At 40.9% G+C, this 24,844-nt stretch overlaps 1 protein-coding gene across 1 annotated transcript in view; it reads right to left on the reverse strand.

Moving 5' to 3' along the window:
* Nucleotides 1–24,844, reverse strand: part of atrnl1b (attractin-like 1b) — an 887,738-nt gene that overhangs the window by 713,258 nt on the left and 149,636 nt on the right. Inside the window, exon 8 of the mRNA XM_078223252.1 lies at nucleotides 15,568–15,823. Within this exon, the coding sequence (XP_078079378.1) occupies nucleotides 15,568–15,823 (256 nt within the window). The remainder of the gene's footprint in view (nucleotides 1–15,567; nucleotides 15,824–24,844) is intronic.

Below are 24,844 nucleotides of genomic sequence, written 5' to 3' on the forward strand. Positions count from 1 at the left end.
CTCAAACCATCAAGTCCCGGTCGCATCCTAGCAAATCTTTTCTGCACTCTTTCTAGTTTAATAATATCCTTTCTATAATAGGGTGACCAGAACGGTGCACATTGCACAGTTTTAAAGACACTATATAAATAGAAATGGTTGTTGATCGTGGTACAGGAAGCCATTGAAGTGGGGGGAGCAAAAAGGAACATAATGGTAGCAAGAGACAGTATCGTCAGAGGGATTGACACCATTCTCTGCAGCAAATAGTGAGGGCGTGATCTTACTGATCGTTCATGTCATGCTCCCACCGCAGCGAGGTCAGGGAATTTGGCGCCCAGCCAAATCTCCGTTCACTGCAGCGAGATGGTATAAGGACCTCGTCACCAAATTAAGAAGCAGCACCTCAAAGGTCATAATCTCTAGATTACCTGAGCCACATTCAAATTGGCATCGGACAAATCAGATTAAAGATTTGAATGCATGGCTCGAAGATGTGGGAGTAGTGGGTTACAGTACGAGGGGCACCAGCACCAGTCCTGGGGAAAGTGGGACAGTACCACTGGAATACGCGACACTGGAAGTGTGCTAAGACTGGCATTTTAGCAAGTTACATCGTGAGGGAAGCTAAAGGAGTTTCAAATAAAGGGTCAGAGATCGAATTTGGGAACACAGTCAAAGAGACAAGGCAAAAGAGAAAGGTATTATTATAGGTGATGGTAAGCAGACTGTGATAGGAAGGGGTACAGAATATAAATCCAACAGTAAATCAACAAAGGAGACTAGAGGTTATGAAAAAAATAAAATGATTAAACTAAATGTGCTGAATCTGAATGCACATAGCATTCAAAACAAAACAGATGAATTGAGAGCACACAAAGAAATAAATAAGTATAAGTTGATAGCCATGGTATGGCTGCTGGGGAACAAGGATTGGGACCCAAATAACAAAGGGTAAAAGTTAAAGTCTATTTATAAGTCACAAATAGGTTTACATTCACACAGCAATGAAGTTACTATGAAAATCCCTTAGTCGCCACACTCCGGCACCTGTTCGGGTACACGGAGGAAGAATTCAGCATGGCCAATTCGCCTAACCTGCACATCTTTGGACTGTGGGAGGAAACTGGAGCACCCGGAGGAAACCCACGCAGACACGGGGAGAATGTGCAAACTCCACACAGACAATGACCCAAGGTGGGAATCGAACCTGGGTCCCTAGTGCTATGAGGCAGCCCCCATAGGGTACAGATAGTTAGGAAGGATCGGTGGTGAGGAAAAGGTAGAAGAATTACCTGTCAGGTAATGATGGAATTAGCACAATAGAGGGCTATGGCATAAGTCCACCTGAAGAAGGGGCTTAGAGCTCCAAAAGCTTGTGTGGCTTTTGCTACCAAATAAACCTGTTGGACTTTAACCTGGTGTTGTTAAACTTCTTAATAAGTTCAGGAAACCAGGATGTGGAAACGGTTTTGATAGAAATGAGAAATACTAAAGGCAAGAAGTAACTGGTGGAAGTCAGGTACACGCCCTTAACAGTAACCAGAAGACAGGTTAGAATATAAAAGAAATAATATGGACCTTGTCAGAAAAGCACAGCAATAATCATGGGAGATTTTAATCTACATATGGATTGGATTGGAAATATTTTCAGGATACTTTCTTAGAACAACATGTTCTGGAGCCAACCAAAGCCGGCTATGCTCGGCCTAGTATTGTGCAATCAGATGGGAGTAATTAATGATCTTACATTGAAGGTGTCCGTAGGTAGCAACAATCATAAGATTGAATTTTACATTCAGTTTGAGGGAGAGAAGAATGAATGAATCTACTCTTTTAAATTTCAACAAATGTGGTCATTTTCCAAAATCCTTTGGCCTCTGGAATGGTTTGACAGGTTGGAGGTTAGCTAATATAAGCCCGCTATTTAAAAAAGGGAGGTAGAGGGAAAACAGGGAACTTTGGACAAGTGAGCCTAATGTCAGTACAGGGGAAATTGCTAGAATCCATTATCAAGATATTCATAGCTCAGCATTTGGAAAGCAAAGGTATAATCAGACAAAGTAAACATGGAGTTACAAAGGGGAAATCATGCTTAACGAATCCATTGCTGAGGATGTAACCAGTAGAGTTGAGCAAGGAAAACTGGTGGACATGGTTTATTTAGACTTTCAAAGGGCTTTTGACAAGTTCTCACAGAGCAGGCTACTATGTAAAGTTGAACCGCATTGGATTGTAGGTAGTGTCTTGAAATGGACAGAAAGTTGGTGAGCAGGCAAAAAGGAAAGAGGTGGTTTAACTGGGTTGTTTCCAAATGGCAGGCAGTAACTAGTGGGGTACCGCAGTGATACTGAGATCCCAACTGTTCAAATGATCTATTAATGATTTGGAAGAGGGAACTATATGTATTATCTCCAAATTTGGAGATAATACATAAGTTAGGTGGGAGGGTGAACTGTGAGGAGGATGCAGAGATGCTTCAGCGTGATTTGTACTGGCTGAGTGAGTGGACATATACATGGCAGCTGCAGTATAATGTGGATAAATGTGAGGTTATCCACTTTGGTAGCAATAATTGGGAAGGCAGATTATTATTTGAATGGGTGTAAATTGAGAGAGGTGGATACTCAGTGAAACCTTGGTGTCCTTGTGCATCAGTCGCTGAAAGTAACTGGTACATAAGGTATGGTGGCACAGTCGTTAGTACTGCCGTTTCACAATGCCAGGAACACAGGTTTAATTCTAGGCTCAGGGGACTGTGTGTAGAATTAGCACATTCACCACGTGTCTGCGTGGGTTTCCTCCGGATGCTCTGGTTTCCTCCCACAGTCCAAATGTGTGTGGGTTAGATTGACTGGCCATGACAAATTACCCATTGTCAAGGGGATTAGGAGAGTAAATGTGGGGTTACGGGGATAGGAAGGACCTGGGTGGGATTGTTGTTGGTGCAGGCCCGATGGACCTAATGGCCTCCTTCTGCACTGTAGATTCTATGACTAAGGCAGTGAAGAAGGCAAATGGTATGTTGGTCCGTGCCTAGAGGATGAATATAGGAATAGGGATGTTTTATTGCAATTGTATAGTGCACTGGTGAAGCCACACCTGGAGTGTTGGGTACAGTTTTGGCATCCTTATCCGAGGAAGGACGTTTTTGCTATCGAGTAGGTTTGTCAGAATGATTCCTGGGATGGCAGGTCTGTCATATGAGGAGAGACCAAGTCGGTTAAGATTATATTCATTGAAGTTCAGAAGTGAGAGGGGATCTCATAGAAACGTATAAAATTCTAACAGGATTAGACAGGGTAGATTCAGAAATAATGTTCCCACTGGTACAGAAGTCCAGAACTAGGGGCCATAGTTTGAGGTTAAGAGGTAAACCTTTTAGGACCGAGATGAGGAGGCATTTCTTCACCGAGTGCTAAATGTGTGGAATTCACTACCACAGAAAGTGATTGAGGCCATTTCAAGAAGAATTTAGATATAGTTCTTGGGGATAAAGGGATCAAGGCATATTGGGGGGGGGGTCAGGATATTGAAACTTATGATCAGTCATGATCATTATGAATGGTGGAGCAGGCTCAAAGTGTGTGAAAAAATTGCCCCTCTGGACTCTTTTATATCCCTCCACTCTCACCTTAAACCTATGCCATCTCGTTTTAGAGTCCCCTACCTTTGGGAAAAGATGTTGACTACCTACCTCTTCTTTGCCCCTGAATATTTTATAGACCTCTATAAAATTATCCCTAAGCCTCCTACAGTTCAGGGAAAAAAGTCCCAGTCTATCCAGCCTCTCCTTATAATTCAAACCATCAAGTCCCGATAGCATTCTAGTAAATCTTTTCTGCACTCTTTCTAGTTTAATAATATCCTTTCTATAAATAGGGTGACCAGAAATGTACACAGTATTCCAAGTGTGGCCTTACCAACGTCTTGTACAACTTCAACAAGACGTCACAACTCCTGTATTCAATATTCTGACCAAGGAACCAAGCATGCCGAATGCCTTCTTCACCACCCTGTCCACTTGTGACTCCACTTTCAAGGAGCTATGAACACCTATATCTCTGTTCTGTAACTCTCCCCAAAGCCCGACCATTAACTGATTAGGTCCTGCCCCGATTCAATCTATTAAAATGCATCACCTCACATTTATCTAAATTAAACTCCATCTGCCATTCATTGACCCAATTGATCAAGATCCCGTTGCAATCCTAGATAACTTTCTTCACTGTCCACTATACCACCAATCTTGGTGTCATCTGCAAACTTACTAACTATGCCCCATAAATTCTCATCCAAATCATTAATATAAATAACAAATAGCAGTGGACCCAGCACCAATCTTTGAGGCACACTGCTGGTTATAGACTTCCAGTTTGAAAAACAACCCTCTACAACTTCTGTCTTCTGTCATCAAGCCAATTTTGTATCCAATTGGCTACCTCACCCCGGATATTGTGAGATTTAACCTTATGCAACAATCTACTATGTGGTACCTTGTCAAAGTCCATAAAGAACTGGCATTTAACAGAGTGCGAGACAGGGAAAAAAATTCATAATTAATTTAAACCATTAAGGTCAAATAAAGGTTTGGAGCTGAAAGAAATAAGAGAGAAGAGCAACCGCTAAAATTAGAACTTAAATAATTCAGAGAAATTCTTTAAAGTGTCTGAGAGAGATGATCAAGAGCCAGGACTAAAATTACTTATTATTTAATTAAGCAGTTAAGGGAATATTTTGCTGAAAAAGATTTAAAGCAAAATTTCATAGTTTGGAATCTTTTTGTGAGGATGTTGCGAGGGGGATAGAATATAAAAGCAGGGAGGTCTTGCTGCAACTATACAAGGCACTGGTGAGGCCGCAACTGGAGTACTGTGTGCAGTTTTGGTCCCCTTATTTGCGAAAGGATATATAGGCCTTGGAGGGAGTGCAGAGAAGGTTCACCAGGTTGATACCGGAGATGAGGGGTGTAGCTTATGAGGAGAGATTAAACAGATTGGGTCTGTACGCGTTGGAGTTTAGAAGGATGAGGGGTGATCTTATAGAGACATATAAGATAATGAAGGGGCTGGATAGGGTAGAGGTGGAGAGATTCTTTCCACTTAGAAGGGAAACCAGAACTAGAGGGCACAGCCTCAAAATAAGGGGGGGCCGGTTCAGAACAGAGTTGAGGGGGAACTTCTTCTCTCAGAGGGTAGTGAATCTCTGGAATTCTCTGCCCATTGAAGTGGTGGAGGCTTCCTCGTTGAATATGTTTAAATCACGGGTAGATAGTTTTCTGATCGATAAGGGAATTAGGGGATATGGGGAGCAGGCGGGTAAGTGGAACTGATTCGCTTCAGATCAGCCATGATCTTGTTGAATGGCGGGGCAGGCTCAACGGGCCAGATGGCCTACTCCTGCTCCTATTTCTTATGTTCTTATGTTAAAAAAATGTATTTTCATTTTTCAAAATAAAACATCACCCAAGATGATATACCTTCAATAGACATTACTGAGCATGCTTAAATGTAAAAGTGAAAAATGGGGTCCCCCAATCTAAAAGAACAGCAACAAATCTAGAAGCTGAACCCGAGAGTTACAAACAGGTTGAAAACACTGACACTTTTGCACCTTCATGTGAGCCAACACCACAATGAGAGGAGTCCACTGAAACTGCTGAATTACTGAGTAATGAAATTGAGACTCAACCAGCACATTTATCTCGAGGCAACAAACAGCACCACAAAAGTAGGGAGTGCAGTAAAATCAGCTGTATGAGTTAATGTGCGAGTTTCCTTGAGGTTAGTTCAGGCTTTTATTCCAATATTGAAGTTTTATTTTAAAAGGTATCCATGGAATTAAGTGTCTAGACGTATAGGTGCGATGGGTGGGGGTGGGGGGTGGTCCCCCACATAATAGTATCTCAAAGAAATTTAAGTTACTTTCACCTTTGGGGTATTTCAGAATGCACAGAATATATGCATTCCAATGAGTAAGAACAAGTCTAACAGATGGACCCACTATTGTGTATAACTAAAAGGTTGAAGATAGGCTCAATGAGCTGAATGGCCCTCTTCTGTATTTTAGGGATTCTATGATATTAAGAAAAAGCATATAATTGTGCAAAGGTAGGTGGAAGATCAGAAAATTGGACAGAACATATGGAATAGCAAAGGATGACGAGCAGATTGATGAGGGGGAAAAAAGTAGAGTACAAGCAAAGGCTAACCAGAAACATATAAACAGATAGTAAGAGTTTCTATAAATAGTTAACAAAGAAAAGAGTTAACAATGTGAGCAATGGTCCAACAGAAAGAGAGTCTGGAGAGTTAACAATGGAAAAGAAGGAAATGGTTGATAAATTGAACAGGTATTTTGCATCAAACTTCACTAAAGAGGATACAAGTAACATTCCAGAAGCAGCTATAAACCAAGAAGCGGAAGGGAAAGAGAACTTGGGAAAATTACAATAACCAGAAACATTGAGTAAATCATTGGAGTTGCAGGCCGACAAAAGCCCAGATACTGATGGGCTTCATCATAAGGTCTTAAAAGAAGAGTCTAGTAAGATAATTGACACATTGGTTTTCATTTTCCAAAATTCCCCAGATTCGGATAAGGTTCCATTAGATTGAAAGATAGCAAATGCAAGTCCATTACTGAAAAAGGGAGGGAGGCAGAAAATGGGAAACAACATTGGTCAGAGGGAAAATGTTGGAAGCTATTATTGAAGAAGTTATAGCAGGGCGATTGGATAAGTTCAAGGTAATCAGGCAAAGACAACATAGTTTAATGTAAGGGAAATCATGTTTAACCAATTTATTGGAATTATTTGAGGAAATAACAAGTGCTTTGGATAAAGGGGGACCAGTGGATGTACTGTACTTAGATTTTTGGAAGGCACTCGATAAGGTGCCATATCAAAGGTCATTGCAGAAAATAAAAGCTCATGGTATGGGGGTAATATAATTGGCAGGTATAAAAGGCTGGCAAGCTAACACAAAGCAGAGAGTAGGCATAAATGGGTCTTTTTCAGGTTGGCCAGATGTAATGAATGATGCGCCACAGGATTCAGTGCTGGGGCCTCAGCTGTTTACAATTTATATCAATGACTTGGATGGAGGGATGAATGCCAAATTTCTTGATGACACAATGACAGGTAGGAAAACAAGTTGTGAAGAGGACAGATTGAGGTTACAAAACAAATATATATATATATAGCTTATGGAATGGACAAAGAGCTGACAAATGAACATAATGTGGGAAAATGTGAAATTGTCCATTGTGGCAGGAAAAATAAAAAAGATAACGCATTATCTAAATGTTGAGAGGTTGGAGAGCTCTGAGGTACAAGAGGGATCTGGGTGCCCTTGTGCATGAATCGCAAATGGCTAATAAGCAGGTACAGCAAGTAACTAGGAGAGCTAATAGAATGTAATCATATACTGCAAGGGGAATTGAATACAAAAGTAGCAGGTTATGCTTCAATTGTACAGGGCACGAGTGAGACCACACTTGGAATACTGGGTAAAGTATCAAGTCACCTGATGTAAGGAAGGATGCAAATGCTTGGAAGAAGTTCGGAGAAGGGTTCCCAGACTAATACCTGGAATGGGCACGTTGTCTTATGAGAAAAGGTTGGAAACATTAGGCTTGTATCTGTTGGGGTTTTTAAGCAGAAGAGGAGCCTTGATTGAAACGCACAAGATCCTAAGGGACCTGGACAGGGTAGATGAGGAGATCCCGCTTGTGGGAGAATTTAGAACTCGGAATCACCCATTTAACGTGGAGATGAGATGATTTTTTTTTCCTCTGAGTGTCATGAGTCTTTGGAATTTTCTTCCTGAAAAGGTAGTGGAAGCAGAGGTGGACAGATTCTTGGTAAATAAGGGGGTGATACGTTGTTGGGGGTAGGCAGGATGCACATTTGAGGATACCGTCAGATCTGCCGTGATCTTAGGAAATGACGGAGCAGGCTCAGGGGCCGCATGGCTTACTCCAACACCTAGTACTATTTGTGTTTGTATGGGTAGAGCAGAGAAGGGTAAAGGGTTTGTTTAGGCATGTTCAAAATCATGAAAGGTTTTGATGGAGAAATTATTTCCTGTGGGAGTAGGAGTACGGCATATAACCTACTGAAGCTCATCTCTTTTGCAAATATGCTGGAACATTTTATACCAGTACAACAGGTAAATTATGGAACGATTTCAACTGTCCTGGGGTCAGCTGTTCCTTCATGTCAGCAGTAATAGTGCAAATAGGAGAAGGCAAAGCTGATCCTCTGTTCCAAAGTCAGCTGATGGCAATTATTTAAATTCAATTTTTGGGGCTAAAGGGATTCGAGGGACATGGAGGGGAAAGGGGGAAATCAGGATATTGAATTCGATGATCAGCCATGATCAAAATGAATGTTTGGAGCAGGCTCGAAGGACCGAATGGCCTACTCCTGTTTCTAATTTCTATGTAAAGATGATGAGCTTCAGAAAGGAAAGTAGCTGGCTGGGGAATGGTGGAAGTGGAGGGAGGATAGACAAGCAGCTTCATTTAAGTTTGAGGTAGTGCACAGTAAACCCACCCAGATTTTTATTTCAAATTAAGTCAAAGTAGTAAATCTAGGAAGTAAAAATGGAAATTAATGAAACAAAATTGAACTAAAATGTAATGAACTTAGTTGGTAACACACGCACCTCTTTCAGAAAGCTTTTGTTTGCAATCCCATATAAAGACCCAAGTGTAAAATCTGAGACACAGTACCTTCAGGATACTGCACTGTGGGATACACTGTTCCTCAGGCCCAACATAAAACTGAGAACTTGCCCTTATACACAAGTAAACACTGCAAGGTCTCACAACACTATTCAAAGATGTTCTCCCAACATCTTGAAGAACACAATTGCAGCAAAAAGAAACAGATTTTCCATTCATCCATCTCATTACACAGCTGGCAAAAGCTTTCTGAAAGAGGTGTGTGTGTTACAACTAAGTTCATTACATTTTAGTTCAAAGAATGGCTGGCAAAGAATGGCACTTGCATTTGTCTACTAACGTACAGTCACTGCACTTATTCCAAAAGTAATCAATTGTCTCAAATGTTTTCATGCTTATATAAATTTAAATATTTAATTGAGTGATAAATGTTTGGAATACTCTGCCAGGCAGGTCAAAAATGTTGACTTGATCAAAAAAGTTGGATGCTGTGATTGGACAGAGTTACATTAAAGGTGAACATTGATGAGTCAAATAGGATTCCCTCATACCTGGCACGTAGGACTGACAATCCCAATTGCACTAAGAATTACACTAACAACCAATTTAAGATTGTCATTCTTGCAATGCAGCTCACTTACCCTTGCTAGAAGCTACATTTATTCATATTCAATGACCTGTCCTCTGCAGACAAAAGCCGACTCAATTCCAATTCAACCAGGCAACAGTTCAACTAAACAAATCTGTTGCTTTCTCTTTGCATCAAACATCAGTTTGCAGAACATTTAAGCTTGAATGGAGATGAGTAAATATTTTCTAGCGCGCACAACACAAGTTATCAAATCTTTGTATTGCTGAATTTGCACTCATTATGACGAACTCAAGAATGTTAAATTTCAAAGGGAACAACAATTCATACTGCATGAGGGAAAGGTGCTGATTGGTTGGCAAGTGGATTCTGACTGACCAAGGCATGTTGCCATAGCGAATGCATTACCGCCTATGCTTTTGGTTATTTCAAAAGCAATGCCATGTCTGTTCATATTCCTTTTATCTGCAGAGGACAAGTCATTGGATATGAATAAATTTAGCTTCTGGCAAGGGTAAGTGAGCCATATTGCAAGAATGCCTGATAATCTTAAATTGGTTGTTAGTGTCATTCTGAGCACAATTGGGATTGTTAAACAAGTGCTGCCCTATCACTGAATCACATCTAATAGTACACATTTTGTTCTGAACTTTGCAAGCGTTAGTTTAGAATGTCAGTACTCTGCCTATTGCAAACAGCCAAGCGGATATTCGGTTTGATACGATCCACCAGTCATTGGGATGTATGGCCTATGTACTGGGCATCACACCAGAACTAAAATTCATATATCACATTACTCATTTGTGTAATTCTAATACCTTGATGAGAGCAAGATGAAAAACTTTGACAGCATTTCGCTTCAGCAATACTCCAGTTCTGTACTACCAAATGATAACCTTTGTAATTTATGCTTTAAGTTAATCACAGTTTATCTTAATTTTCAACAAATACACTAAAAAGCAACTATTATCTTTGATAACTGTTTTCATTTAAGATATGAAGCCCATAACATAAATGTATTGGTGACAGCTGAAAAAGCTTACTTAACAAAATAGTTGTTGTCATAATTTGAATAAAGCAGTTAGACTACATATTTTACATCAGTGCAAAGCAGTTTACCAATGGTCTTATGGAACAGTGAATAACGTTGCCGCCACTGAGACGAAAGCTCTGGGATTGAGGCTCGCCTGAGGACTGAATGGGTAATGAAGATGCATTCAAAACACAGCAAAACAGGTTGATATCAATCTGCAAATCCTTCCAATGCATGCCAATGGCAGGCATTAAGAGCAGGAAAGATTCCTGGTCACTTGTGTGATAGAAAGAAACTTGGAGCCTCTACTATCCATAGCGCCAAACAACAAGTTGTATGTGAACTGCATGGACTCAGTGATGTTTAATAAATCACCAAAAGCAGTAAAAAAAAAAGCTGTGTGTCCACACACAATGTGTGCTACAATTAAAGTAAAATAATTCAAAATACCTTCCCTAAATACTCGTGGGTTATTTCACCTTCATACAACAAACACTAAAAACATGGTGTCATTTGGAATAATTTAATGTTAGCAGACAGTTCACTGTCTTTCCAGAGTTGATTTCCCTTAAAGTGATCTGGGTTTTGTTTCACTGGTCTAATGATTGAACCTATAATGTAACACAAGTCTTAGATGATTGTCCACGGTAATATGCTTAACCCTCACACAGTGCCACATTATTCTTTATAACACATTTGCAGCTTACACATTTTTGAATTCCATCGGGTTATTTGGAATTATCATCTGAGGAGTTATCGATCCAAACACACAAGTACAAGCATGTAGAAAATATCTGATGAACTGCTGGCAAAAGCTCCTGATGTGAAGAGTGATGTGCATTGTTAATGTAAGCCTACTTGTGACACTAATTAATGAACTTTATAAAACTAATCAACTAACGAATGATCTTCAGGATTTTCCACATTGTTGTTTGTTACAGCAGTCATTTTCATAGTTAGCTTTAATTACAGGGCTTACGTGCAAAGCCCAGCAAATGTAATTTCCATTTAGGTGAATGTGTGTCAATGAAGTCCAACATGGGACTCCTTGTGTGGGATTTTTCCACCTCACTGCATTGGTCGAGTAGCGTAGCGGGGTGGAAAATACGATCAAGAGACGGAAAATCTGGTTTACGCCTGATTTCTCACCTCTCAAAGAACAAAGATCAATACAGCACAGGAACAGGCCCTTCGGCCCTCCAAGCCTGCACCGATCATGTGTTCCTAACTAGACCATCTGTTTGTATCTCTCTATTCCCAGTCTGTTCATGTGGCTATCTAGATAAGTCTTAAATGATCCTAACGTGACTGCCTCAACCACCTTGCTTGGTAGTGCATTCCAGGCCCCCACCGCCCTCTGTGTAAAATACGTCCCCCGCATATCTGGATTGAACCTTGCCCCCCTTACCTTGAACTTGTGACCCCTTGTGTTTGTCATTTCTGACCTGGGAAAAAGCTTCCAACTGTTCACCCTATCAATGCCCTTCATAATTTTATAAACCTCTATTAGGTCGCCCATCAACCTTTGTCTTTCCAGGGAGAACAACCCTAGTTTACTCAATCTCTCCTCATAGCTAATACCCTCCATACCAGGCAACATCCTGGTAAACCTTTTCTGCACTCTCTCCAAAGCCTCCACGTCCTTCTGGTAGTGTGGTGACCCAGAACTGGACGCAGTATTCCAAATGTGGCCTAACCAACGTTCTATATAACTGCAACATCATATGCCAACTTTTATACTCTATGCCCCACCCAATAAAGGCAAGCATGCCATATGCCTTCTTCACCACCTTTTCCACCTGTGCTGCCACCTTTAAGGATCTGTGGACTTGCACACCCAAATCCCTCTGTGTGTCTATACTCCTGATGGTTCTGCCATTTATTGTATAGCTCCCCCCTGCATTAGATCTACCAAAATGCAGCACTTCACATTTATCTGGATTAAATTCCATCTCCCAATTCTCCGCCCAATTTTCCAGCCTATCTATACCCTGCTGTATTCTCTGACAACGTTCATCACTATCTGCAACTCCAGCAATCTTTGTGTCGTCCGCAAACTTACTAATCAGACCAGTTACACCTTCTTCCAAATCATTTATATATATCACAAACAGCAGAGGTCCCAGTACAGAGCCCTGCGGAACACCACTAGTCACAGACCTCCAATCAGAAAAAGACCCCGCCACTGCCAACCTCTGTCTTCTATGGCCAAGCCAGTTCTGTACCCATCTAGCTAGTTCACCTTTGATCCCGTGAGATTTAACCTTTTGCACCAGCCTGCCATGAGGGACCTTGTCAAATGCTTTACTAAAGTCCATGTAGACGACATCCATGGCCCTTCCCTTGTCAATCATTTTTGTCACCTCCTCAAAAAACTCAACCAAATTTGTGAGGCATGACCTCCCTCATACAAAACCATGTTGTCTATCGCTAATGAGATTATTCAGCTCTAAATGTGTATAGGTCCGATCTCTAATAATCTTCTCCAACAATTTCCCTACCATGGACGTCAAGCTCGCTGGCCTATAATTACCCGGGTTATCCTTGCTACCCTTCTTAAATAACGGGACCACATTTGCTATCCTCTAATCCTCTGGGACCTCACCTGTGTCCAATGAAGAAACAAAGATTTCTGTTAGAGGCCCAGCAATTTCATCTCTTGTCTCTCTCAGTAATCTAGGACAGATGCCATCTGGCCCTGGGGATTTGTCTACCTTAATGCTTCCTAAAACACCTAACACTTCCTCCCTTGTAATTGAGATTTGTTCTAACAGGCCTATCCTCTGAGACACTATCAATCAACGTGTCCCTCTCCTTTATGAATACTTATGCAAAGTATTCATTTAGGATCTCACCTACTTCCTTGGGTTCTAAGCATAATTCCCCTCCTTTGTTCTTGAGAAGTCCGACTCTTTCTCTGACAACCGTCTTGTTCCGAACATATGTATAATGCCTTGGGATTCTCCTTAATCCTGTCTGCCAAGGACATTTCGTGACCCCTTTTTGCCCTTCTAACTCCCTGTTTGAGTTCATTTCTACTTTCTCTGTATTCTTCCAATGCTTCATCTGTTTTTAGCTGCCTGGATCTTACGTATGCCTCTTTTTTCTTTTTGATTAGACCCACAATTTCTCTGGTTATCCACGGCTCTCGAATCCTACCTTTCCTGTCCTTCCTTTTTACAGGCACATGCCTGTCCTGCTCTCCTATCAACTGCTCCTTAAAAGACTCCCACATGCCAGATGTGGATTTACCCTCGAACAATACTCTCCTGATATTGCTGGCCACATTCTGCAGGTGGAAATCAACCTAGTGCCCAGGACTGGGGCGAGGCTCATTTTATCAGCCTGGGTTCACTTACCTTTTCTACCTCGCTGGTCGAGGTCCTCACCAACGCGGATCACAGATAGTCCTCACCAACGGGAACTAGATATGATGGCGTCACCAATGGGACCATGGGCCACCGAAGCCCCTAGGTGGTCGGGGCAGGACCATGCAGTGCCCACATGGCCTGCCTGGCATTGCCACTGGGCAATGCCTAAGGGGCAGGGCAGGGGAGAGAGGCATGTAGAAGGGGAGGGAAGTGATAAACTTGGCATCGGGGGAGTAGGGGCTGGTCAGTGGGGGTGCAGCTATCATCGGGCCAGCATCAGGGGGTGGGGAGGTATGCACAATGGCGACCCTAGCAGTCTGCAGCCAGCTTCTCAGCGTGAATAGCTCCCCTCACTCACCCTGCTGGTGGGAATCAAATTACGGCCTCTGTATTGCACAGTGTGCCATAAGTTACCATCACTTACCTCACTGGAAAAACATGAGAAAATGGGGCAGTTAAAATTTTTGAGAAAATTTCACCCCTTATATAGCCCACAAAATTAGCTGCAAATGGTTCTTTAAAATATTTTAAAAATAGACAATCCCAGCCTTTTTTTAAAAAAAAGTAAAGGCATAATCAATTAATAGTTTTGCAGCCAGTGATTAAGAATTTATCAAACAGGTTATACAGGGAATTTGATTTCCATATGATGGGAGGATCTTCTTGTCAGACTTATTTCTACTGCCCAGAATTAGAGGGATTTTATACAGTTTTTGATATTTGCTGTAAATAAATTAAAGATGTCACTAACAATTGTTATAAGATTCTCTATTACTATATTGGATTGGATCTTGTGGCCAGCAACAAAGCATCAGCACTCAGCCAATCTCAGTAAAGCTGTCCACAAAGATTTGCAATGCCTGAGACACAAGTTTTCCCTTTCCAAATAGCAGTTTTGTTCTGGCACCAAATTAAGTCAATCTCCAGCAACAGTGTCATCATCAGGACAAGTGGCCAATCACACTGATGTATTCTCACAGGCAGAAACTCAGGAAGGAGAAACCACTAAAGTCCTTCATTTGTAATTTAAGTTTTATAAATGGTAAAATAAATGATTAGAGTATGCTTGAGATCAAAAGGTAGAATCCAAAATGGCATAAATTAAAAAATTATTACAATGAAGGAATGCGACACAAACATGAAAAGAACTCCAGTGCAACTGCTTAACAGCAGCACTGAACTTAGTCTGCTGTTAAAACCCAGTTACAACTCATTCCATCTCCTTCCTTCCTCATGCACTTATCCCTTGTCACATCAGGTCACCGCAATGTTGGTTGATCACCTCCACATCAACCATCAATTTTTCAGGATTTAATGGGTAGTTTAACAGCCTTATGTCCTTCCTGCCACCAATACTCCCCATTTATCCAGGCTGGGGACCGGCACTGATACATGCTGGCCTGCCTCCAACTAGTCCTAGAGTGGGATCTGAACCCATGGCCTTCCTGCTGAAAGGACAGAGAGCAACCACTGAACTACTCCAGCTAACTCATTCAGCAAAGTGCAAATTTTTCAAGGGTTTTTTTTTTAAACTGTAAAGACTATATGAACATACAAGTGGAAAATTTCATCAGCGTGGAAAATTTCATCAGCTTAAAAGATTTCTGATTGATTTCAGTCTGGGGGATCTCAACAGCACACTGCCTTGTAAAGCACAGAATCACTGGCAGCTTCTAAAGTTCTATACTTCACTGCACAAGTGCTAACTCAAGAAGTTGCTCAGTTCCAGTGCAATAATGACAGTAAACACTGACAGTTTGGTCGCCATTACTACCACAAAACCTGACATTCTGTATTATCTTTTTGTTTAAAGGTTTAGGTTCATTTTAATTTTCGATTAAGCTTTTCTGATTAACTGATTTTGCAATACATTTTAGGAATTCAAAACATTTATGCAAATTACTTACTTATACTGTATTCCTGAACACTGTTTATGTAACCATAAAGTGCAGAATATCCAAAAATGATGATCATGATTACATCTCCACTGTCCATTTCAATGATGTGTGCCGAGTGTCCTTCCACATCATACTGTTGGCCAGGGATTAGAACTGTTGGAATTTTCCTCGTCCATGATAGAGTGGGGATGTTGAAGATCCATAGCTCATTTGTGATATTTCCATTGTCAGTATCAACCTTTCCTCCATACATGTAAATATCATCCTGCAAAGGAAGAAATGTCACTAAATAAAGTGGAACAATGACTCGTGTTTATGTGCATCATGCTGCATTTCTTTTCCTTGAGTGGACAAGTCAAAGTTTTCTTTCTATTCATTGCATTTATTTTCTACCTTATCCACCATTCACAATAGCCCAATCAGTTCAATGAGGTTTAAACGCTGAATTAAACAATCTAAGGAATGTTTTAGTTTGCAGACAGAAGTTCTTCAGTTATTAAAAATATTCACCAATTATACGGTTCAAAGCTTATGACTGACATCAATGGTAAAAATATTCTGTAATTTAACATTTGTCTAAACTTAAGTCAAAATAAAAGGTAACTGAAATGAAACACTGACTATTTCTCGCTGCACAAATTCCCCCAAATCCAGGTGTTTCCAGCATTTTGTTCTTTTATTTCAGTTTTACAGTATCCACAGTATTTTTCAAATATAGAAAATATAGTTGTGAATGTGATTAAACAGCAATGTGCAGTATCACAGACGCACACTAGAAATTTATTATTTTGGCCTCAGGCTCTCACTCGGCCCAAATGGGGGTATTTTTTAACCAGGAAGTAATTGCGCAAATTAGAGGTGCAATTTTATTTCAGTCTTCCAGCATCTGCAGCATTTTGATCTTAAAGAAAACCTACTTATGGGCTTAAGAGTGAAATGCAATATCAGTTCTCACACGAGAAAATTATTTGGGCCTTCAGCCCTCACTGAGCCCAAACGGGGGTATGTTCTGCTACGTTGACCAAGAAATAATTACGACAAATTTCAGATACAACTCAACATCCTATTATTTTTAATACACCTAATTAGAGTGTCAAATGTTACACCAATGTCCTTGTGACTCTTTCGAAGACTGACTGTGGCCTAATACTTGCAAGTTTTATAAGCAGGTATGATATGTAAATCATGGTAATTGGAAAATTTGAAGATAACTTGATTAACCAGTTCCTAATAATGATATCCAGGTAGCTATGATACAAACATTTTAGACCACATCTCACTTGTTAATTAAATTTTAGTAAGCAACATTTGAAATAATTTCAATTATTATCGCACAGTTCATGATACCATTGTACACCATTTAATTATCCATCAAATAATCAAAAAATACAGTCAATGGAACAAATGAAGGCGAAAAAGGACAAGTACATCTTCAAGAAATATGTTCAAACTGTATAGTTTAAGTTTTCACTTTGTACAGATTTGAAAATAATTCATAGAATTTTCTTCAGTTCTGGGGGGGGTTTTGTGTACAGAATTCAGTAGGCAGGAGTTCAAGGTGATCCACCAACACCACCTCGTGGTATTATCGCTAGACTATTAATCCAGAAACTCAGCTAATGCTCTGGGGACCCAGGTTCAAATCCCTGCCATAGCAGATGGTGGAATTTGAATTCAATAAAAAATATCTGGAATTAAAAATCTACTGATGACCGTGAAACCATTGTTGATTGTCAGAAAAACCCATCTGGTTCACTAGTGTCCCTTAGGGAAGGAAATCTGCTGTCCTTACCTGGTCTGGCCTACATGCGACTCCAGAGCCACAGCAATGTGTTTGACTCTCAACTGCCCTCTGAAATGGCCTCACGTATATGGTGTTAAAAGTCCTATTGCAAAGAATCGAGCTTGCTTTAAGGATTCGCTCCAAGCTTTGAAACATCCTGGTCGTACACTGTTTTATGTTGTGACATGCACAATCGCCTCAAAATAATCTATACTGCTACTTTATGGAGCACATTACTGATATTTTCTTGGGTCTATTACTGCTCAGTAGGGTGATGGACTAGGGCCTGAAATTATAGAGGGACATTTATATTCTTAAGTAATTAAGCAGCCAACTTAATACCTATTGGAAAATAACACTAAACAGCAAGGATGCTTTTAGTAACATTGTGCTTGATTTGCATTTTTTGATCATAGTGTAAACACACCGCTCTAAATAATTATCACTTAAATTAAAACCATCACTTACAAGGAGAAGGAATCTGGAAATATAGTCACGTTCAAAAATGCCTATATTTCAAAAGGCATCAAGGTAAAGTGCAGTTAATTATTTTTTTTAAATTAAAGCAAATGCAAAATGTCAAATAAACAACAGGACTTTAAGAAATGTAATTTATTAACAGTTAAGCACAATATGAATTAATGTAAAAAAATGACAAAAGTTTTTAAGGATGAAGTATATTTTATATGACTTTTTCCCAACCCATCGGGCACACTTTGAAAAGTGCTGATCAAGTGTACAAAAATAGAATTTTGCTACAAGAACTCGTCTTTAAAGAGCTCAGTGGAACTGTAAATTACTTTCTACAGCTCATGGGTATTGTATGTACAGTTGAGATGACAACGGTCAGCACAAATCCATTGTGACTGACATCACTAACTTTTCTGGTTCATTTGGGGTAATTCCTACGTGGTACAGAGAAGGAACATGCCAAAAAAAGACCAAACGCCCTCCAGCAGCAGTCTCAGTATGTACAAATCATGCCATCCTCCAATTACTGCAAAAAAAGTCACCTCGTCATCTGAAATTGCTAACATGTCTATGGATTAATCATCTATGGAAATACAAATAAAAAGAATCTTTAAGTACTTTTTTCCCCAATGTAAAATCATTGGCAACTCATCTCTCTGAGACAAACTGTTCTTTCACTTCATTCATAAACAATTACAGGCAAAAAGCATTAGACATTCAGATTTCCAAATACTGCCAAAGAGCATGAGCGTGTATGCTATATGTAGCAGCTATGAAAAAAGGATATCAGTATATTTGTTTTTAAAAGAAAAACACAGGACATCTAATCACTTACCAAAGACGATGATGGTGCATTTGCCTAGACCAATGTTTGACCCGTGTCAGCATATATTTTCTGATGACACCTCACCATCTTTAGGGATCGATGAGTTTTTCTTATTAGGCACTGTTTTCAATATAGCAAGATACTTGAGATTTGTTTTCTATAGTCCTTCGTATTATATCTAAAATTTCAATAATTTGACACTATAGACCACATGTTTTTGACAGCCCTGTGTAGTCATCATTTTCTTGATGTTTTAAAAATGACAAAGTTAATAAAAAATGTAGATACCTACAATTGAAGATCCAGCACCAGTACAGGCAGACTTCCCTGCTATAGCTTGAATAAAGGCCTATTTAAAATTCTGAAAATTTTGTTTGGTCTCGAGGGGAAATTAAGTACAAATTAGCTGGACCCCAAGAGTGCAAATGAGGCAGTGGCAAGAGAAATGAGGAATTCTGGTCAACAAACCTTTTAATGATGATACCTTGTATTAATTGATGATTCCCACAACATGCAATTACGAGCTCCTATCAAACATAGCCTCTTATGAGTTATGATGAGGGTGACAATACAATGCCTTTAAGAAATGTATTTGTGTCCAGTTTCTTGTGAAGGAGACATTAAGATTCAACTCTGTTTAAATGGAGCCAATTTGTCTGCAACCAGCAGCTGACATGCAGAAGAGTAATTGCTTCTAATTAATGGGGTGCTTGTTTTAATCTGAGTTAATGCAGTTTTGATGTTTTTAGGGTTGTCCCCTGGGGCTTCAGAGTTTAATAAGGCTGCTTGGCAAGACGAGAAAGTCATGTGAATGGGAGGAACTAGGTTTATAGAGAGACAAGCAGACAGTTGCTGTTTGAATTTGAAAAGATGCTCTTTCTCTCTTCCTTTAGAAATTTAAGTTTCTGACCTGCAAGAAAATAGGTAGCTTTCTCCAGAGGTCTGCAAAACGAAAGATGTGTTTTCTCTCTCTCTTTCTCTGGAGTTCTGCTGTGTGAAGACAAATCTCTGGAGGTTGCTGTCTGAGAGTCAGAAGACAGGTGTCTCTCAGTATCTCTGTTCAAAGGTGTTAAATGGCTGGAGAACTAACCCGTGGGTTTTGGTGAGTTTGTGTCTATGGGGATGGCAGAGGAACTGAATGGGTACTTTGCATCAGTCTTCATGATGGAAGACACCGTTAACATGCCAGAACTTCAAGAGGTCGGGGCAGAGGTAAATGTAGTGGCCATCACTAAGGAGAAGGTGCTAGGGAAGCTGAAAGGTCTGAGGGTGGAGAAATAACCCGGATCAGATGGACTACACTTCAGGTTTCTGAAGGAGATAGCGGAGGTGATTGTGGAAGCATTGATGGTGATCTTTCAGAAATCACTGGAGTCAGGGAAGGTCCCAGAGGACTGGAAAAAAGCCAATGTAACACCCCTGTTTAAGAAAGGAGGGAGGTAGAAGATGGGAAATTATAGGCCAGTTAGCCTGATCTCGGCCAAAGGCAAGATCTTGGAGTCCATTAAGGATGAAATTACGGAGTATTTGGAAACGCTTGGTAAAAGAGGCCGAGTCAGCACTGCTTCATCAAAGGGAGGTCATGGCTGACAAATCTGTTAGAATTATTTGAGGAGGTAATGAAGTTAGACAAAGGAGAGCCAGTGGAAATGATTTATTTGGATTTCCAGAAAGCCTTTAACAAAGTGCCTTACAAGAGGCTGCTAAATAAGCCAAGAGCCAATGGTGTTAGAGGCAAGGTAGTGGCATGGATAGAAGATTGCCTTCTGTCTGTCAATCAGAGAGTGGGGATAAGGGGGTCCTTTTCAGGATGGCAATCGGTGACTTGTGGTGTTGCACAGGGTTCACTGTTGGAACCACAACTTTTCCTCTATACATTAATGACCTGAAAGATGGAACTGAGGGTATAGTTGCTAAATTTGTGGACGATAAAGATATGTAGAGGGACAGGAAGTGGGGAGGCTGCAGAATGACTTGGACAGGCTAGGAGAGCGGGCAAAGTAGCAGCAGATGGAATACAATGTGGGAAAGTACGAGGTTATGCACTTTGGTAGGAAGAATAAGGGCATAGACTATTTTCTAAATGGGGAAAGGCTTCGGAAAGCTGAAGCACAAAGGGACTTGGGAGTCCTGGTTCAGGATTCTCTTACAGTTAACATGCAGGTTGAGTTGGCAGTTAGGAAGGCAAATTCAATGTCAGCATTCATTTCTTCGGGGCTAGAATACAAGAGCAGGGATGTACTGCGGAGGCTGTATATGGGCTCTGGTCAGACTCCAGTTGGAATATTGTGAGCAGTTTTGGGCCCCATACCGGAGGAAGGATGTGCTGCCTTGGAGGAGGTCCAGAGGAGATTCATAAGAATGATCCCAGGAATAAAGGGTTTGTCATTTGAGGAGTCTGGGTCTATACTCGATGGCATTTTGAAGGATGAGAGGGAATCTAATTGAAACTTACAGAATACTGACAGGCCGAGATAGAGTGGATGTGGAGAGGACGCTTCCATTAGTTGGAGAGACTAGAACTCGATGGCACAACCTCAGAGTGAAGGGACGCTCCTTTAAAACTGAGATGAGGAGGAATTTCTTCAGCCAGAGGGTGATGATCTGTGGAACTCATTGTCACAGAGAGCTTTGGAGGCCAGGTCATTGAGTGTCTTTAAGACAGAGATAGCTAGGTTCTTGATCAATAAGGGGATCAGGGGTTACGGGGAGAAGGCAGGAGAATGGGGAAGAGAATCTGATCAGCCATGATTGAGTCTGCTCCACCATTCAATGAGCCAAATGGCCTAATTCTGCTCCTAGATCTTACGGTCTTATGAATATAGCTTAAATTGGAACTAACAGAGATAGCTAGAGCAGTTAAGAATTATACATTGTCATGTTTAAGTATTTCAATTGATGGCACAGTGCTGCCTCAGAGCTACAGGTTCAATTCTGGCCTTGTGACTGTTTGGAGTTTGCACATACTTCCTAAGTCTGCATGGGTTTCCTTTGGGTGCTCCGGTTTCCTCCCACAGTGCAAAGATATGCAATTTTGGTGGATTGGCCATACTCAATTGCCCCTTAATTTCCCAAGATGTGTAGGTTAGATGGATTAGCCATGGGAAATGTGTGCGGTTACAGGGGGTAGGGTAGGGAGAGAGCCTGGGTAAGATACTCTGATGTGGAGATGCCGGCGTTGGACTGGGGTGAACACAGTAAGAAGTCTCACAACACCAGGTTAAAGTCCAACAGGTTTATTTGGTAGCAAAAGCCACTAGCTTTCGGAGCGCTCGTTGTTCTTTCGTCAGGTGAATGGGAGTTCTGTTCACAAACAGGGCATATAAAGACACAAACTCAATTTACAAAATAATGGTTGGAATGCGAGTCTTTACAGGTAATCAAGTCTTAAAGGTACAGACAATGTGAGTGGAGAGAGCGTTAAGCACAGGTTAAAGAGATGTGTATTGTCTCCAGACAGGAAAGTTAGAGAGATTTTGCAAGCCCAGGCAAGTCATGGGGGTTACAGATAGTGTGACGTGAACCCAAGATCCCGGTTGAGGCCGTCCTCATGTGTGCGGAACTTGGCTATCGGTCTCTGCTCAGCGACTCTGCGTTGTCGTGTGTCGTGAAGGCCGCCTTACCCGAAGATCAGAGGCCGAGTGCCCGTGACCGCTGAAGTGTTCCCCAACAGGAAGAGAACAGTCTTGCCTGGTGATTGTCGAGCAGTGTTCATTCATCCGTTGTCGTAGCGTCTGCATGGTCTCCCCAACGGCTACGACAACGGATGAATGAACACCACTCGACAATCACCAGGCAAGAGTGTTCTCTTCCTGTTGGGGAACACTTCAGCAGTCACGGGCATTCGGCCTCTGATCTTCGGGTAAACGTTCTCCAAGGCGGCCTTCACGACACATGACAACACAGAGTCGCTGAGCAAAGACTGATAGCCAAGTTCCGTACACATGAGGACAGCCTCAACCGGGATCTTGGGTTCATGTCACACTATCTGTAACCCCCACGACTTGCCTGGGCTTGCAAAATCTCACCAACTGTCCTGCCTGGAGACAATACACATCTCTTTAACCTGTGCTTAACGCTCTCTCCACACACGTTGTCTGTACCTTTAAGACTTACTGACCTGTAAAGACTCGCATTCCAACCATTTTTTTTTTGTAAATTGAGTTTGTGTCTTTATATGCACTGTTTGTGAACGGAACTCCCATTCACCTGACGAAGGAGCAACGAGCGCTCCAAAAGCTAGTGGTTTTTGCTACCAAATAAACCTGTTGGACTTTAACCTAGTGTTGTGAGACTTCTTACTAAGATACTCTGTCACAGAGTTGGTGCAGATTCAATAGGCCAAATGGTCTCTTCTGTACTGTAGGGACTCAATGATTCCAAAGGTTATGCCAATTCTTTTTGTTATGGTTAAATTACATTGTTAAATAAAGTTTTGTTTTATTAAAAACTTCCTAGTGGGTCAGTGGAATCACACCTGGTGCAAAACACCTTCTGCTTGCACCAATGCCAAAATCTAAAACAACGGGGGTCTAGGCTAACTTCACAATATACTTTGGAGTTTCTGATCTGGTCCCTAACATGAGGCAGGAGAGGAAAACAAATAACGATTGGGAGTCACACTGCAAATGTGCTAATATGGTTACAGCAATTTGTTTAGTTCCTCATTGGAACAATCAAGGAGGAAACAATTAAAACAAAAAAGGGCAAGTGTTTTCATTCAGTTTAGGATGTCAACTTCAACACAAACCTATCAGTATGCTTTTGGGACCGAGGTTTACACATCAAAACCCTTCCTAAAAATATGCAACACCTTATATTGGATTCGTCACCACCATGTCATTCCAGGTATTAACCCACCAGTCTTGCACATGACATGGACTATTTGTATCAATTAGCCTATTTCTGTGATATAGACATAAAAATATTGTTTCCTTATTTCTGTAATGACACCTCGGATTTCAGTGGTAAAGATTTGAATGGTTTATCAGATCATTTTAGTTAATAACAAAGCTTTGCCAAGATTCCATTTAATCTTAAAATAGCAAATTGATTGCAAAAAAAAAGTCATAGAAACATAGAAGTCATAGAAACCCTACAGTGCAGAAGGAGGCCATTCGGCCCATCGAGTCTGCACCGACCACAATCCCATCCAGGCCCTACCCCCACATATTTTACCCACTAATCCCTCTAACCTACACATCCCAGGACTCTAAGGGGCAATTTTTTAACCTGGCCAATCAACCTAACCCGCACATATTTGGACTGTGGGAGGAAACCGGAGCACCCGGAGGAAACCCACGCAGACACGAGGAGAATGTGCAAACTCCACACAGACAGTGAACCCGAGCCGGTAATCGAACCTCGGGACCCTGGAGCTGTGAAGCAGCAGTGCTAGCCACTGTGCTGCCCTAGTATTTTGTTAAACATGGTAAAATTGGAACATTGGTCAACACTTATCAGGATATTGGGGGAAATAAATTACATTCATTTATCCAGATTACATGCCGAGCTGATAGGCACCGGAGTGTGGCGACTAGGGGATTTTCAATGTAAGCCTACTTGTGATCAATAAATAAACTTTACTTTAAATTTTAGTTAGCTTTCAGCTGGGAGTAGAGGGTGCTGCCCACTTTATCCCCATTTCACTGGATCAGGAGGAAGGATGTAAAAAGAAAACAAAGCAGCCATTGCAGATTGGTGGAAAGGCAAATACCTCACGAAAGGTGGCGGTGGGATTTTGTTACAAGTGGAAACACATGTAAGCTATTTGACAATTAGCTTTACTATAAAGCAGCAAAAATTGGATCACCATAGAGAGCAACAAATAATAGTGCAACATAATATGTCCTATGTTCCAGAAGGTTAAAAATAGGAAGAATATGTTTTTGTTTAGTTTCCAATTTGTTTAAAACCATACGAGTATTTTCCTCCACAGTAAATGTGAACAAAGGAAATAATTAAATTTCATCAAAGCTGAATTTGTTAGCCCATGTACTAATTCAGTGCACAAGCCACCGGGAGTTCCAAATCTTAATTTATCAAGAATAAAATTATAAAGTATTAGACTGTTGATTATTTTGCTCAAACTGTAATGTTTTCTGCTCATTTTATGTAAGGCTATCAAAAACCTCACAAATCAACTTTTTTTTGAAGTTATAGGATCTTCAGATTGCTGCTCTGCAAAATCTTGCATACATAGCACT

The sequence above is a fragment of the Mustelus asterias genome, chromosome 11 (assembly GCF_964213995.1).
Source record: "Mustelus asterias chromosome 11, sMusAst1.hap1.1, whole genome shotgun sequence".
Lineage (NCBI taxonomy): Eukaryota > Metazoa > Chordata > Chondrichthyes > Carcharhiniformes > Triakidae > Mustelus > Mustelus asterias.